The sequence below is a fragment of the Catharus ustulatus genome, chromosome 7, assembly GCF_009819885.2.
Source record: "Catharus ustulatus isolate bCatUst1 chromosome 7, bCatUst1.pri.v2, whole genome shotgun sequence".
Classification (NCBI taxonomy): domain Eukaryota; kingdom Metazoa; phylum Chordata; class Aves; order Passeriformes; family Turdidae; genus Catharus; species Catharus ustulatus.
In genome coordinates this window covers 26,445,798-26,463,532 of record NC_046227.1, presented here as the reverse complement: position 1 = coordinate 26,463,532, position 17,735 = coordinate 26,445,798, and the positions used below count along the sequence as shown (strand labels likewise).

At 36.2% G+C, this 17,735-nt stretch overlaps 1 protein-coding gene across 4 annotated transcripts in view; it reads right to left on the bottom strand.

Moving 5' to 3' along the window:
- The window catches only part of PTPN4 (protein tyrosine phosphatase non-receptor type 4), a 107,385-nt gene that overhangs the window by 25,800 nt on the left and 63,850 nt on the right, over positions 1 to 17,735 (bottom strand). For all 4 annotated transcript variants that reach the window (XM_033064578.2, XM_033064580.2, XM_042779444.1 and 1 more), the window contains 4 exons: positions 13,853 to 14,025; positions 10,330 to 10,398; positions 3,647 to 3,781; positions 2,316 to 2,474 (listed from right to left, as the gene is read on the bottom strand). In XM_033064578.2, coding sequence (XP_032920469.1) covers positions 2,316 to 2,474; positions 3,647 to 3,781; positions 10,330 to 10,398; positions 13,853 to 14,025 — 536 coding nt within the window. The remainder of the gene's footprint in view (positions 1 to 2,315; positions 2,475 to 3,646; positions 3,782 to 10,329; positions 10,399 to 13,852; positions 14,026 to 17,735) is intronic.

The following is a 17,735-nucleotide window of genomic DNA, read 5'->3' as shown; positions in this document are numbered from 1 at the left end:
ATTTCCTTATGAATGCTCAGACAATGGCAGTGAAAGCAGCCTATTTTGCAGGCAAAGCAGCTCTCTGTTACTGAATTCAGCAATTTACATAATAATAAAATAACCCTGGCACTGGCAAGCTTTGGGTATTTTTGTTACAGATATCCGGTCTGATCTTTTTAATATATTTAGCAAAAGTTCCATGCATACCCCCATAAATTTATTAAATAAAACACTTATCACGTGCTTTTGGAATTACCTCAGGGAACTCCAAGCACCATCTCTGAATTTAGCATTGAATAGGATGTGCAGATGGAGAAAAGGTGTGCAATTAAGGTTATATTAGCTTAGCTAGAATATCCTTCTGAAGTGCATGGAAACTGTTAATTTCTTTTGCTATGTTGAACTCAAAAAGATCACTAAATCTATTGCCAGTCAGGTCAGCCCCTCCTTTCCACACATATAAATTTGATCAATAAAGAAAAGTATCTGACAAATCAGCACATGGACAACTCAAATCTTCTCAGTCAGAAAGGTCAAATTGGTTAAGAAATAGCTTTTTGGATTGTTGAACAGTATAGTTTAAAATTATATGCTAATATGAACTTTGTGTCTACTATTTTCCTTCATAAATGGCAAATCTTGAATCAATAACATCACCTCAAACCTTCAAAAGACCTTAATGGGGTTCATGTATTTTTGAAAGTCAATGTCCTCATTCTTAAACATACCTTATACTAGAGATCTGTATTGGGATATTAAATTTTAGTTTTAAGCTTCTAATAAGAGGAAGAAGCCCCAAAAACTGAACCCTTAACACTTAGTGATGGAAGAGCAATAATTTTTCTGCTTGGGCATAAAAGGTGCAAAAACATGAAAAAGAAGAGCCAGAGTTGTGCAAAACCACTTCCTCTCTTTCTAAGACTCATTTCTATGGTGACTTACTCAAGAAATGAAGTTAAGTAAATAAACAAATCCTAAGAACACTGAGGAAGATCTCTCATAACTTTGAGTAAAGGCATAGGAATAAAAGTTTTTAAAAACTGTGCTTTCTTCACTGTATCACTCTTTCATCCAGTGAGGGTTTCTCATAACTCACTTCAGTTGCAAGTCTTAGAACAGAAGGAACCTGACCCTGTCTGGCCTTGGGACAAGATTCACGACTGTTCCAGTTCTGAGAGTCCTCTGACATGAGAATATGTTAAAAAGTCCACCAAAAAAGGAGAATTTACATGACTAGGTCAAATTAATATCACATAACCCTGAAAATTAAGTAACTAGTTGAAGGTCAAATTGTAAATATTGCAGCCTATTGTAAAAAGCATCATGTGCTATTTTATAAAAAGTAAAAAATTTTGTATTGTATTTCCCTCCTAAAAATTACATGCAGATGTTAAAACTGAAAGTACAGCCAAAGCAAGGTTTTAAAACTGTATTTAAATAGCTTCCCAGAGTAATTTTTTCTGAGACATACCATTTGTTTATAAACATATAATTAGGTATATGCTGCTTACAGTTCTCAATTGGTTTTGAAACCATTTGCACAACTTCCCTGCTAACAGAGATTATCATACAAAATTAGGAGGGCATATCTGGCATTACATGTACAGCTATAATAAGAGCATACAGTGGCAGTGATAAAATGGTATATACTGTAATATCTTTCCCAATTAATCTGTACTCTGAACACAATTTACTGAGTATTTCAGTATCTTTGAATAACTCAATGGGGTTTTTTTGTTTGTCTTCCTTCTGGACCCAACAAAATAATAGTTTTTATTTTGCCCATTGTATCTTATAGCAAGTAAGCTTACAGTATAAAGAATATTCCGCATAATTGGGAAAAAAAAAAAAAAAAGCCTGACAGTGTCAGCTTAAAAAAATAAACTCTGTACAAATACACTAGCAATGTCCAAATGCTGGGGTGTCATAAAGATATTTTGGCTATGTAGTTTGTAAAGCCTACTTCTGAAAAGTAACATTTCCAAATGTGTGGGAATTTAAACTTTTCTTCAATTCTACCAAAAACCCAACTTTTGGTTCCACATACAGACACTGATGGTCACATTATAGCAAACCCACAGCTTGGGTTGGTGGGGATAGTACTGTAATCCTGAACCTGGAGTATTTCAGACACAGGTCTTCAGTTGTGTATCATCTAGCTCTGCGTCACAGTGAGACCTACACTAACACTCCCTAAATAACAGCCACCTTTGTATTAGATTGCCTGGCTCTCCCTGACCCCACATTTAACAATAAACTCTTCAAGGCCAAAATTTCTGACTTCTCTTCAGCAGCCCTCCACGCTACATTGGCGTGGTAAGAGCAGAACTTACGGGGATGATTCCAGTATGATGCTGTTGGCCTGGGTGGAGGATGGGGATCTGTGATTTACAAATACTTCACTTGGGGAGGCGTGAACCACATGATCCACTAAATGTCCAACGGATGAGGGTCGTAACCGGGCTCCTTCTTGAGCGAAGGCAGAGTTGCGACTAAGAGAGAAAGCAGAGCAATGTGACAAGAGTATTATGGTTAATCTACATTTCTGATATCACCCACTAAAATGGGATGCTAAAAGAATTATTTCCTCTCAGTGCAAGCACATGTTCATACACATTAAAATTTCAAAAATCACTGAAACAATTACGCTGTCAGATCAACACATATTTCATTTTTTTAAGTGTTCAAATTATTTTAATAAACTAAGGGCTATATAAAAAATTTATTTTCTTTTAATTAAAGAAGCCTGAAACCATTATGGTCCAATGAACAAGCTGACAGCCCAGTCAATAAGAAGAAAAATGGATTCCTAAGAAGGCAAATCCTGACTCTGTTCATGGCAGAACTTAACCTAAATTTATTAAGATGACCCCTGCATCTTCCCCTAAAAGAATTACAAGGTTTGCACTGAGAGTCTTATCATTTCTGGAATTCAGTATTTTCCAATTTGAAAACTAGCATGACAATACTAAAATTCTTTTAAACGTGCATGATTAAGTTTATTATGCTTTTAAGCATAGTTATTACACAATCTTTCAGTAATTTTTAAATGCTACAGGTATTTACAACACTAATCTTGTGAATAATATGCTGCAGAATCTTAAAATCTTGTCGTTTATGTAATAGAAAATTGAGTAATACAGATTCTTAAGCAAGTTTCAGCACACTGAGGAAATTGGTCACCTTCCAAAAGAAATCATGGATGTTTTTTTCACTAGCTTAAAACAGAAGGCTCTATCCTGTAAATAGAGTGAACATTAGGAGGAAAGGTAGAAAAATTGAGAAGAACAAACCTGCAAGGATTTCCAATTAAGCATTTCCCCCAATGTTTTCAAAAGTGGTCTTAAACAAAATGAGTTATTTTAATAATTTCACACAGATTTTTATCATCAGGGTCTTTTAAAAAACAAATTAATAACTGAGTTCTAACTGTGCTTGAGAAAACGCAAACTCTCAAATTTAGGGTAGTGTGATACATCCTACACTTTTCATAGGCCAAGTGAGAAGCACCTAAAACTCAACCCTAAAAACTTTTTTTTTAATCTGAAGTGTTAATCATTTGGCACAGAATTTTTGAAGCTATTTGTCTACATAACACATTAAGTAGGTCATTCACATTAGAGGTAGAGTCACTTGTAGGGAGAGGAGATTTGATGCTACTCACTGATTTGGGGTTCCCGGCGGAGAACGTGACGGGAGGCTCTGGGTTTCCAACCTATCATCAGACAGTGAGTTCCTACTCACTACTTCCCAATCCATCCCACTCATTACTTTCCGTGCCAAGGGTTTACTGGGGGATCTAGAAGAAGAAAGTAAAATGACTAACCAAAAACTGTATGATGTAAGAACAAAATTATATAAAACTCACCACAATCAAAGTGATGTTCTATCATAGGAAACCAAATGATATGTAAGAAAGGAAACATAATAATGCAAAGCTGTATTTACATGGGCAGTTCTGTATTTTCTCCATCTACTGTAGTTCATTTACTGTACTTTGAAAAGAATGCCACTGAAATAGCAATAAACTACTGCTGGCTGTGAGGGAGACAGTAAAGACACTAAACTTCTAATGCCTCAAAGACAATCTGACCCAAACAGCATATTCATTGAGAGATCTGAACTTTAAAAATGTAGAAAAAATAAGCAAGCAAGCAAAAAAACCCAAAACCCTCTAAGTAACACAATTGTTTAGCCATCCCAGGAAACATAAAGCAGTGAACATCAGGCCAAAAAACTCCCAAAGACTTTGAAGAAATTAAAGTGAGATAATCAACAACATGGCAACAGAGTAACAAAGTTTTGTTTAGACTTCAGGTATTTCCATCAAGATGACTGAGATGCTTTCTCCCAGAACATGCCTGGTTCACTTGTCAGGCAGATGCAATAATACTGTTTAACTATTTAAACTTCTTTGTGGGTAACAGAACTTCATTTGGTTTTGTGCCAGAAATGTCCTTCAGGTTAAAGGTCATTATCAGCAGTGCTTTTATACAAAGGGAATTCTATTTTCTACTCGTTGCCCTTTCTTGACATTAACAAAACTTTTTCTTCCCATTCTGCAGTCATTCCAAGATGCCTACAATGTCCTGCTGTTCCTTCCACCTACTTCTTAAGCACAAATGAAACCATACTTGTAATCTCTCATGAAATACGACATTTCCCTTTTATATTGGAAAGCATCAAATGAATCATCTGTGGTTGCTTTTTTCTTAGCATTTCAGTCATCCTGCAACCAAACATACCCAGACTCTCGTGGCTTGCTGTTTTCAACTGAAAATTCTTCAGCTAACAACAAAAATACTTTTAAACAATCCATACATGTCCTGTATATTTTGTTAACTGCATTTTTATTTTACTTCTACTGCTTTGATGGTGCTACATAGTTCAGATTTCTCCTCCATCATTACTCAACACTCTCTAGCACCAGTGATACTTCAGTCTTTTGTGATATGATAATTTCATTTCCATTAGCTTTCATATTCTTTCACTAAATTCTCCACCTTTGCACAATGAGGTGACAACATATTGTATAAGCAGTACAGCTCCATACACCCATATGAAAAAATAATTTCTGCCTTCACTGTCCTTGTGACACATGATAAAACTATTCTTTATCATCGTCATTATTACTGGTTTACTAAAAGAGCAACTCCAGAAAGAGGGAACTTTGAGAAACTAAGGAATTACCTGCACACAAACTACATCCTCTGAAAACGGGAAAGTTGGTTACAAATATATTTTTGCTTCTCAGAGAACTTAAAACTCAATGCAAATCATCTCCTTAATATTATCAAAAAAGAGTACAACAAAAACAAACCAAACACTATACTGAATAAACTTCACATACAGAAATAAGTACGATGTCAACACTGTTTGATACTAATGGAGAGGTGGTTTATTTTTATTTTTTACCCACCAAGCAGTTCTAAACATGTATTGAATTCTGCAATTCTACTCTAAAGTCTTACTGAGTAACAGCTGACAAATTTCAGACAGTTGAGCGAGATGGGCTATTCTAAATAATACTGCTTCAGGTGCTATTCCACCTAGGGGAAAAATCTAATCAGTATATTGATATTTGAAAAGAGGAAAAGAATCAATTAATTCCTCAGGAGAAACACATCCAGTTTCTTGGCATGCTTCATTAAATTTAAGGAGTATTAATTTGATTTGAAAAATAATTAGCTTGGTATCAGATCAATTAAACCAAAATTCCAATTTGTGTAATTTGCTTCAAATGTGAGCAACTCAAACCACTTAGGTATCTTTCTTTCACAAACATACAAATGTGAGCAGTTCTGAACAGGTAAAATAACATGAAACTGAAACAGCAGAACTGAAATGCATATCTAATTCTAGCTTTTCGTTATTCTTTCATTGATCAGGGCTCTGTTAGCTGGACCCTGCTGACACACCCAATCATCCGTTTGCAGCCAGCAGATGAGCACCAAGAGCCAGCTCTGCCAAGAGGTGGATTCTACTACCAACCAAAGAACAGTCTGAAGGAAAAATGCAGAAGAACATAATATAACCAGTGCTGGCTTGGGTAAATACTACAGAGCACTACAGATACAGTATTTGCTGACAGACATGTAAAGGCAACTACTGAACCTCAGTTCCCTTCAGTGAAAAAGCAACAAATGGAATGTAGGAGAGTTGGAGAGTGGGGCTTTTCCTTATTTAACATGCAACAGCAGTAAAAGTGCCCTATCCTTGCCTGTGTGAAACTAGATAAATTACAAAGAGACACAGGAGCACATAAGGGAAAAAAAGCCCAAGTTTTCCCAAAAATTACATTTTTGACTGCTTCAAAAAGCCCCACTGCTTTGTATCTTAAGTCACAGTCTGTAACTATGTTTATGTAAACTTCCTCAATCTATACAACAAACGAACACAACTCCAAAATGAACAAAGCACCACCTGCTACCCTATGAAAACATCCAATTTCAAGAAAAAAACCTCACCTTTTACTGTGGATAGGGTCTGATCTTTCAGAAGTAATATCTTACCACCATGTAAACAGCTGCAGCATTTATCACCAAAGCTCCGTTTCAATTATTTTATTAACAGCTCTAACCTCAGAGTCCCCACCCACTCACTCATGTTGTTGCCCCAATTTCCTGTCTTTGCAGAAATTTCAAAGAAAAAATTACCACACTGCAGAACTGAACTTCTTAGTGCTTTTTGATTTTAGTTCTCCTCTCAACACTTGTAAATCTAACAATATATGTTAATTAAATAAAGTAACTTAAGACTTGTTGTGAAACTTGTCCTGCATCTCTGACTTCTAACAATACTAAAATAATTTTCTCACACCAGAGTGCAGCTGATGAGATAGGAGAATGGAACTAAGATGTATAAAACTTTAAAATTTTGAAATTCTAAATTCTACCTTGGTCTGCTTAGCCTGGATGCTTCTATTGCACTCAGCACAGGGCACTGATAGTTAAGAGAATAAGCAATTTTCAGATTGAATTTTGGTGTACCTGCAGAGACATTCCTAAGAAAGTTGGAAGCACTCCCATCTGAGCAGCAACAGAAACTGAAAACTTTACCTGCCCCCAAGTCTTATGAGCTGCAATGTCATAGCAAATGCAAAAAAAATCCCCAAACACCCAAAAGTGATTAGCAGGGATGAAATTACATAATGCAACTAAAAAAACCCATGACATTATATTAGCTCAGGTACAGTACAGAAAAGCCTTCAAAGACAGAATTTGTCTGGCATCCTGCAGCTGAAGGGCTAAAATCCTGCAGAAGCAGGGAAAGAACAAAGGTGTTGTTTGAGAATACAGGTGGGAATTTAAGAAATAACTTCTGTCCCAAAAAGAAACATAACCTGAAGCCACAGCCTTGCTTTGTATTTTGACAAGGAGTACAGGGAACGCATTTCTCAGCAAAACTGACAAATACTGCTGCAGACCCAGAGACTCAAACTATATACAAATCTCAAGGTACATCACACAAATGACATATGCAATTTAAAACACCTGAAAAATTATTTGATTGACCTGAATAAGTGCATAGCTGAAACAAGACTGAATTTTTGAAATAGAGACTGCATTTTAATGATAGGGAGTTTGCAGATACAAATGACTGACAATCACTCAAACTCCCTTCTCTCAGCCCCCATGCACACCAGAACTGAACAGTTTTAGAATATTTTGCAAGGACTCTTAGAGAAAGCAGTGCCCTTTAAGCATTCTCTCAATTCATTACTTGACTGAACCTTATTTACCCTTATTATCTACTTTTAAGTTTCTGGGAATTCTTATGGGGTTTTGTGGATTGGGAATATCCTACAATAAGTAAGGCCAGGAGAACAGCTGTAATGAAAATGATTTAAAGAAAAAACAAACAGAAAACCCCCCAAAAACCTAAACAACTGCAGCAACAGTCTTCAGAATGCTGAACTTAATGCTGCACAAAGATTAAGAAAACAGTATCTACATAATATATGCAATTTATTACAGCATATATCCTTCACAGTAATAATTCAATTTTTAAAGATTAAAAGTAAATGTTTCTATGATTGGGAAAAAAAAGTTCTTCCATTAATTTTAAAGTAAAATCCTGAGAACAAACAGTTAAGCCTGCTTCCTGTAGGTTGAAATTACTTGTTTTATTTAAATGGCTGTTAAAAAATTTTATTTCCCTATCTTGTGCTCTGTACTCAACAAGCAAAGGCCGGACGAGCTGGTCATTACTTGTGGCAATCACCATTTCCCAACTTAGAACAAATAGATCACTCAAGTAACAACTCAGGGTAACTCTTGGTGTTCATTTTCTTAACATGAAATAATTCAAAGGTTTGCTTAGACAGTATTAGCTCAAATAAAGTAGCTCCTAATTAGATATTGTTAAGAAATCAAAGAGTAAATCTGGATAACTCTATAGAAAAGCACTGAAAACAATATTTTAGGTGATCTTGAATAAATCTCCCTGTGTAATAATAAAAGCAACAGCAATTATTTACATTTACGTGCCCACCTAATTCTCAAGAAAGACCTTGAAGAGCAAACAAAAGAAGCTTACTGCCTAAGAGCTTAAAAAGCTGTTCAATGCCACCATGACTTTGTCTGACAAAGACACCATAAAAGAGAAAGGCAGGTTCCAGGAAGAAAACCCACATATACCTGGAAAATCGCAGAAAACATAATTTATCCTCTGTATGAATACAAAAGGGCTGACATCCACTCAGTATGTCAACTTGAAATATAAATGTTTAGAAGACAAAGAATTAATGTTCTTAGATTAAGTTTCTTGAACAACATTATGTTCCAGAAATCTCTTCTGGTTCAAGACTTTTTTTCCTCGTGAAAATATGAAAGGTCTTTAAAATTGAAAATGCATTAATTGTACACTGTCATGAGGAAGACAAAGAAGAAGCAGCTGATTTATTAAAAGCCTTTTGAGATGTATTTGTTACAATACACCATTATTTCATTTCACTGATATAAACACATACGCCTCAGAGAGCAGTCATCAACATTTCTTAGAAACTCAAAATATGTGGATAAATGCTCTATTTCTTAATAAAAAAAGCAACAGTGGAAAATAAACTTCCTGAGGATGGAAAAGTCAAGCATTTTATTAACTAAAAAAAACCAAGATTTATGAAAATAAAAGAAGTTCCAGCCATGTCTTTTGATTTTATCGACTTCATCGATTTTATCCAACTATATATTGTAAATTAGAAGTGACCCCCAGCAGCACTTGCTGAGTTTTGCTGCAAGGGAAGACTGCCATCTACTGCATAAGGGTTTCTGAAAAGATAAAAATACTCCTCAAAACAAAGTATCAGCTCTCTTCAGCTCTCCTGACATGTGGGGAATTGTCAAGTTTAGAGTGCAAGAAAAATAGTTTTTAACTCATTCATAGCTGTCATTTAGTGAAGTAAAGCTCGCCTGTTACAGTGTTGAGTCTCCTGAGTACCAAAAAAGTTGTTCCAAGCACAAATCTAAATTCACTCCCATTCCCAAAGTAAATTAAATAGAGGAAAAAGTAATTTTACACAGAAAAAATGGTTTTATAAAACCTACTTGTTGAACCAGTGTGTTACAGCATTTCTGACCCCCAAACCTAGTATGGAGCTGTGTATCTATAGCGGGCTGAATAAATCATATTCTAATGCACAGTGGGAAAGAAGGGGTGGAGACAGGGAAGGGAATCAAGGTAGAATTCACCAATGCCCTTAAAAGCAGTGTCTGCAGGCACTTGCAAAGGTGGAAGTCTGCAAGCATAAATTTGAACTCTGGAGTTCCTTAAGGGGCAAGGAGAAATCTCAGATCTCAGTGAAAGCAGTAGCACAAAAGACAGAGCTGCCCCCTCCCTGCAAGGATTCTATTAACGGTCAGAGCAAACTGCCAGGTGGATGTAGCAGCTATTTTACTTTGGAAAACTGCATCATAATTTCTGAAGAAATAACTAAATCTATGTCTTGATTCTTTTATTGTAATCACTACACTCCTCAGGAGCCTGGAATAAAATTAAGTAATATATTCTTGATTAGCCAACTACTCTGACCAAATGGCTTCAGAAGCAGCTCACTTGTCATAGTAAAATGCCTCATGGAGACTACAGAGATAAAGCTGTTCTCACCAGAAAGACTCACTGTACTTATTCTATAGGAAATACACATGTACAGTTGCAGGTTATTATCAGAGACAAAAATACCCACTAACACAGTATTTTAATGGAGTATTTTAACAGCAGGAGACCATTGTTTGTAATAAAAACAGCACAAAGAGTGATAATACATGTAAGAAACTATGTAGACTGAATACTATCCTGAGTTTTGAAAATACATAGGTGGGGAAACATTAAAGAATGTAAATTACTTACCTTGCAAATACCCTGTCTTTATTTGCTCTTTCTTTACCATACTGCACAGATTGCACTTCTGTTCTCCCACTGGAAAGCAAAATAAAATCAAACTGCTAAATCCAACATGATTAAATAACAATTTCTTGTTTAAAATTGAACCATCTCAACAAAATGCCTAAATTCTTTTTTCAATCATGCTTAAGCAATTGTCCTAGCTTCAGTACAGCATAAACTTAGAAAACATTTTGCAGAAATGCCAGTCTTCTTTCCAAATAATTTAAGATGTAACAAAAGCTTTCCCTTCTGTTTGCTTTTTTATCCAAAGCAGTAAGAAATTTCTGCTTGGATCTTTGGGGAACATTTAATAGTTCATAATATTTCCTGTTATAGTCCCTGTCAAAAACTTACAGCGTGTCTTTCATACTCTTCCTAAACTATTCCCTGAAATGCTAATAACTTAGTTGCTACTTAGTTTAGCAAAACACCACCAAAAATTACATGATAAGCATATCACGATTGTATTCTTCTATGCAACTTGTCAAAACTAAGTTTAGATCTTGGAACTTGCTGACTTTTCATATAAGACCAGATGTCTTGAGTCAAATCAAAGATTCGTTATAATAGTTCATAATTTCTCTTCTAGAAAAAAATACAATTTTTGAGTATCTATCAGCATTTAAGAATTGGTGACAAGACACCAGCAACACTCACTCTTGCAGCCACTTCTCCATTAATAACTTCAGAACAAGCACAGTCGCCTGCACAGATATTTACATTACAAAACCAAAGAATCAGCTATTTCCATGCTCATATTACAAAACTACTGTTGGATGGGGAAAAGCTGAGAGCTGGGACTGTTCATCCTCAGGAACAGAAGGCTCAGGAGGATCAAATGCCAGAAAGGGAAAGTAAAAATTACATCCAGACACTTCTTAAGGGAGCCCAGAGACAGGACAGGAGGCAACCAGCGTACACAGAAATGTGAGATATCTTAATCAGGGCAGGTAGCAAGGACAGGCCTACAAAGCCTCATCACCCACCAAAACAAAACAAAGTTTTTACTTTGAAGATAGTTCAACACTGAACCATGTTGCTCAGAGATGGTGCAGTTTTCCTCTTTGGAGGCATTCAAAACCTGGTTGGATACTTTCCGTGGCAACACATTACAGTGGACCCTGTGAGAACAGGGCACTGGAGTCAACAGCATCCAGAGCTGCCCTCCAACCTCTGCCAGGCTGTGATCCCAGGAAATTTCTCTTTCCAAACCTGCTACCAGCTCAACTGTTGGGGTTACACATTTTTACCTCCAACAAGCACTAAGTTGGCTGTATTTGCCTCTATTCCTTTCCAACAGCTCCAATATCATTGTATTTGTCTTTTTATAACTGCTACTAAATAACTGATTTAAGGTTTTCAGACAATTGATGTTCCTGCTTTTTTCTCTATGATTTATTTTGCATTTCTGGGCATTGAACTTCATCTAATGTTTCATTGCCTACTCAGCCCTCATTGAGAAATACCAGCAAAACTTTCTACTGTTGACTTCAGATTTTACCACAAAACCCTGTATCACCTCCAATGTGAAGAAGGAACCTACTTGTTTCCCATCTGGTTAAAAAAGATGCTAATATACAGTAAAACTCCTCATGTTTTTTCATGAGTATTTGGTGAGGGATACTGTAAGAAGAACTTTGAAAAATCCAATGACAGAAGTCACCCTTGCTCACTAACAGTCTTCTAGATTCCTCTCGGAAGCTTTTTAAAATTAAAAAAACCCAAAAAACTAACAAAAAACCCTCAAAAAACTAAAACCAATCAAATTTGCTTTAACATTTGATGCATAGAAGTATTTCAAACCAATGGAAATAGTTTATGTAACAATCTAATATCTCAACAATTTCATGTCCCCAATTTCTTTCAGAAGTGGAGATAATTCTGTCTAGACCTGTCAGTTCTGTATTTTATTGACTCCTTTTGATCACACAAATGTTGGCTAGAAGTCTTTAGTCCAATCTCCTGCTAACACTAGGTCACCTCTGGCCATGACTTTGTCTAGTTGACTTTTGAAAGCCTCCAATAACAGAAATCCCACACTCAGATCAGGTAACTTGTTCCAGCAATGCAGTTCTAAAAAAATCACTTTTCTTCATGTCCACCCAGGATCTTCAAGGTGAAATCTCACCTGCTTGTTGCCAGCACCTTTGGGTCCATCAGTACTGACATCACCCTTGATGTAGCTTTAGGATTGCTACTTAATTCCCCCTTATCTTCCTCTTCCACCAGACTAAACAAGCCTAAAGCCCTCAACCTCTCATTGTGTGCCATGTCACTCCTGTTACGCTGCCTCTTAACAAGCTCTCAAACCACTTGCAGAAATTCCAGCCTTTTGGCTGTTTCAGCAACTTTAATGACTTTCTTCACTTTCATGCAGTTTCCCTTTTCATCTTATGTTAAGTTGAATGTCATCATCAAAGAGTTATTCTGTAATAGTAACCACAATGATTCAGATTCAAAATCCTTACAGAAATTAAAAAGCTCCCTGAAATTCTCTACGGCAACATTGAGTCAAGTCTCAAACACTGTTCAGGATCATAGAGTGCTGTTTCTCAAATGGGTACTGTGAATGCTGGTTAAAAAACAGATGCTATAAACAGTTAGCCACTGAATTACTTTCCTCTTTACACATTTATGCAATTCACAAGTGTGACAGAAATAGCCTATTATTGTGTTTTCTAGCTTTTCATCATGTCTCTTTGTACGTCACAGACACTACTGCCATTCTAGATGATTAGTAGTAGCTCTGTTATTCTCTGTTTCAGGCATGATTTAAACCACTGGCATTCTGCATTACTTGAAGAGACAGTTAATTCATCACTGAACAGAGATTTTTTTTTAATAAAAAGTATAAACCACCAAAACCCAACACCACCCACTCCAGCATTACAGTTATTGCACAGTCATTCTGTGCACCTCCACGTGTTTTTGTTATTATTTTAAATTCATCCTTAAGGGTTATGGATTTAATTTCCTCCTTATTTTCTGAAGTTCTGGTTTTGATACAGAGCATGTATGGCCTTTGTTTTAACCTAATTCCTACTTGTATACATGTAGATAAGTGGACTTCACTTGTACAAGCTTCTTTTCAGTGATTTGTATTTGGTTTTTATTTAGTTCTATCGTGTTGCTGTTGCTGAACAAAGTATCTGAGACTCACCAGTTTTAAAAAACACCAGGTCAGACTTTGAAGTTTTGAGACGTTTTTAAGAAAACATAACCCAGTAGGAGGATAGGCCAAGAAACTGGGAGACAATCTCAGAGCACTAGTGCAATAGTAACCACTAATAATATAATAATTATATTTTCAAGCTATCTTAAAAAATTCATGACATTTGAAACTTAGGCCAACAGGGAAGGGGAACAGTTGCAGGATTCAAAACCTATTTTAATAATGTTTTAATACAGATTCTAGATAATTCCCTGTGTTTATTGATGAGCTACCTACGCACACATTCTTTCCCATATATTTTAAATCAGCACTTACCAGTACCGGAACTTGGAACCCAAAGTGAAATAATGTGCAAAAAAGTTCTTCTGAGGCGGGAGTGGTCTGTCCAAACGGAAGAACGTGTGATGCTCAACGCAAGCTTTCCACAAATTCTTACACGCTCGGTAATTCACCATATTGAACCCCAGTAATGTTTCTCTTGATTCATGCTAAAAAGTGAGAAAAATTTATTTCAGATAAGAATTATTCCAAGTTCTTTTTGAAACTAAGATAAATATTGTTGGCTTTGAGGTATTTTTTTAAAATCATGCTTTTTAAAGTGGTACTCTAATTTTCTATTTACTTTATGTAAAACAAACCCTTTTAAAATACCTTTACAATTTTTTTAAAGAGTTTTTTTTCCCTCTGGGTTTTTTTTTTATTTAATGAGCCTGCTCAAAGGTTATCAGTCTGTTTAGTTATATAGAAACAAGTCTAAAAAGCCTACATGAAAAGAATTCCATGATTTGGGAGCTCAAAGAACACGTGCCTCTCCTTCAAAACCACAATTGTCAGGCACATGTGGCAGTTGGAGATTGGGAACAGGTATCCATCTCAAGAACAACTGACAGTTCCTACTTCTAAATGATTCATTACATTCCCAGGAAATGCAAGAAGTAAAATGGCAAAGGAAGCTAAGCTATGCTGCCTGTTGAGAGAGCTTGATAACAACCTCTGTAGGTCCAGAAATATCAGCAGCTTTCTTCATTCTCTTCACAGTACTAAATTCTCCCCAAAACTTTGCACACCTTAACTGATTTCACTTAGTAGTAAAGTCCTTTTCCAAGTTAAGGTTTTGTTGGTCTGCTCATCTTCAGATCTGCTGAGAAACCAAGGCAGAGAGACCTGCAATTCTTCCCCCAGTGTTGTATTCAGGAACAAGAATGACACTGTATTTTCAGCCATAGGACAAATTTAGGCCAAAATAAAATGAATTTAAAAAAACCCAGCAAATTCTAAGTATTTATTTATGAAATTTAAGAAATTCTATTCAAGAAATGAACATGTGAGCAGAACCATTTAAAAATCAGAAGTCAGAAATAAGATAACAAATTAAGTCCATTATCTCTGCAGCTATAAAAGGCTTTATCAACAATATAAAAGTCAAACAATATAAACAAATGTAGATTACTATTCTGCAAGACAGCAACCATGTACAGTTCTGGATTGCCTTCATCTGGAACCAGTAAAGGATGAAACAGCTAAGATTTTAGATTCTAACAACAAGTAATCATGATTTAGCAAATTTTCATGTTCTGTCAGCCTTTTAAACAGTTGGAAAAGAAAATTTAACAAGTTATATGAGTTAGTGATCATGAATTTTAATGTCATCCAAAGTATTATGAGTTGGGGAAAAAAATATAACCTGCTGTTTCCTCTAGTTTGTATTCCAGAAAATGAGCTGATCTGAATCTTATACCACCATCTGATCAGACATGAAGCATGAAGGAGGAGCTGGTATGGCAGGATGAGAAGGAGCTGCAGCAAGATCAACTTAATTGAAATGCAAGACAGCACTTTCACAGGAACTTGGTGTGCTAGAGCTTTAAAGGTACCTTAACAATAGTTCTATTCATAGCTTTTAAAGCTTTCATTGCAGTGCAGGGAGAACTGATTCTCAAACCCTACCCTTCATCTCAATTACAGCTGGGAATCATTGTTTAAGGTAAAGAATGATATATGATATTGGCTCCTAAGTGCACTCATCCCTCCCCTATTCACCCTTGAAGGTTCTGTAATATTCTGATGTATTGGGCACTTGAAATTCATCATAGCTGATGATTCTGGGGTGCAAGATCTGGTTCTACTGCTGGATTTAGAATAAGGCAGCCCCTGTATTCCTTGGAAACAGCAGGCTTGAATCAATGTGGGCTCAGCACAAGAACCCAAGCTGAGATTTGTAATATCCATGGCCCTTCAGCTGAAAACACAAAGTAACAGGACAGTTATACTGCAGCCCATAGAATGCTAAAAGCACAAGGCTCCAGCAAGACAGAATGTTTTATGGGCTGATAATGACATGCAGACATTTCAGGGGGTTATGTCTGCTGAGATCAACGTTGAAGACTACCTCAGAGAGTCACAGCAGGATTCTGCTCCAAAATTATTACCTTACTAATTGTGTCTGTGGTTTTTATTAACAGAGAATAAGACAGTGTGCTTGCTATGTAGAGGAAGCATGAAGCAGCTGGGATGCCATACTGGTAATGAAGCTCTGGGCCCCAGCACAAAACTACAGTAAGACCAATAGAGGTAGGGTACAGTGAAGTCCAAGTCATCTTTGTGATTCTTCTTATTAAAAATGCAAACCCAACAAAAAAAGCAGACTGGATATTGGTGCTCCTCTCACACAGATCAGCTCAGTACTTGAATAAGCACCTTGAGTGGGGCCATTCATTCAAATCCACCTTTGCCTGCCTTGAAACAGTGACTTCAGAGCAGATAAATCTCTTGCTGCTCAGGAAAGAAACTGGGTTGAAAAACTTACTCTCTAATGAGACCCTTTAACTTGGGCTAAACAAGGAAAAATCCCAAAAACAAAAAGCACCAATTCCCTACCCCATCTCAGAGAGATAAAAAGACTTGTGCTTTATAATGGCAGATGTTCCCCATACTCAACATCTTCCAGAAATAGTGGGCAGAGAAGTCCAGCGAAAGCTTAAACACAGCACAGATACTTCTGCCAGGACTATTTGCTATTCACAAAAAAAGGCAACACACAAACTTTGATAGGATTAGCCAGCAATCAAGAAGGCATCTAATGAATGCCAGTGCTACTTAAGATCAAGTGTGCTCTTGGGCAGATAAACCCATGCATCACCTTGTGAGTTCAGACCAAGTTCTTTCTAGAAGTTAATCAAAAAAAGTCAGACAAAATACAAAGCACAAACTTCAAATACAATAACCTATAATTAAAAAAAAATAAAATCAATTATCTTGTCCACTCACTGAAATCAGGTTTAAGTTATGGTCAGAAACCTATCATATTGTTTAGCTCCAGACTCAAGTAATTTTTCAATGTACATCTGGTCTCTATAAGAGCAAAAGAAAATCTTGACCAGCTTCTTTGGCTGGCAAAAACATGCTGGATGGCATTAAGAGCTTGATACTGGCTATTGATATTACTATAGCCAAGGGTGCAACTAAACAGAACCAGAGAAGTTTAGGGAAAACATCTAGAAAAGCTTAACTACTGAATCATTTTCCAGCAGCCTCAAAGCATGAAAGGGAAGCAGCACACGGAGCAGCCAGAACAAAGTAAGATACAGTGGAAAAACCTGCTATTGAAGTAATGGCTCAGGGGGTTTCTAATGCTGGATGAAGAAGTCCTACATATAATATCATTTTCCCCCACAAAATCATAAAAAAAAACAATGGAAAAAAATCTACTCCAGTGGATATTTGCTCCAGTCATATGATTGTTAAAATACTCCACCAGCTTCCACTCAAGACTGTATTACACTACCACTGGAAAATGACTGTGACATTCAACTGCTTCATCTCACTTCATTTAAGTGATTTATTTAAACACAGATACAATCTAATAAAAGTAGGCAAATCATTCTTTACTTATGTTGATGCCTTTAAGCTATGCCAAGTCAGCGAATAAATTTAATAGGTGATTACGAGATAAGGCACTTGCACTTTTGAGGACAGTTGCAATTAAAAGCTCTCAACATTCATTAGCAGTATTTGAAAAATATCTTTTAAGGATTATATAAATGTCTATGCAGCCCAGTTGGGAAAAAAAAACAGTGGAAAATTCCTTTCCCAAGTCCACTAACTTAAAATTCTACAGCATCTCAACTTTGCATTCAAATAAAAGGGATTTCTCTGATATACAATTTGTTATATATTTACACCCCAGTTTGAAACACAT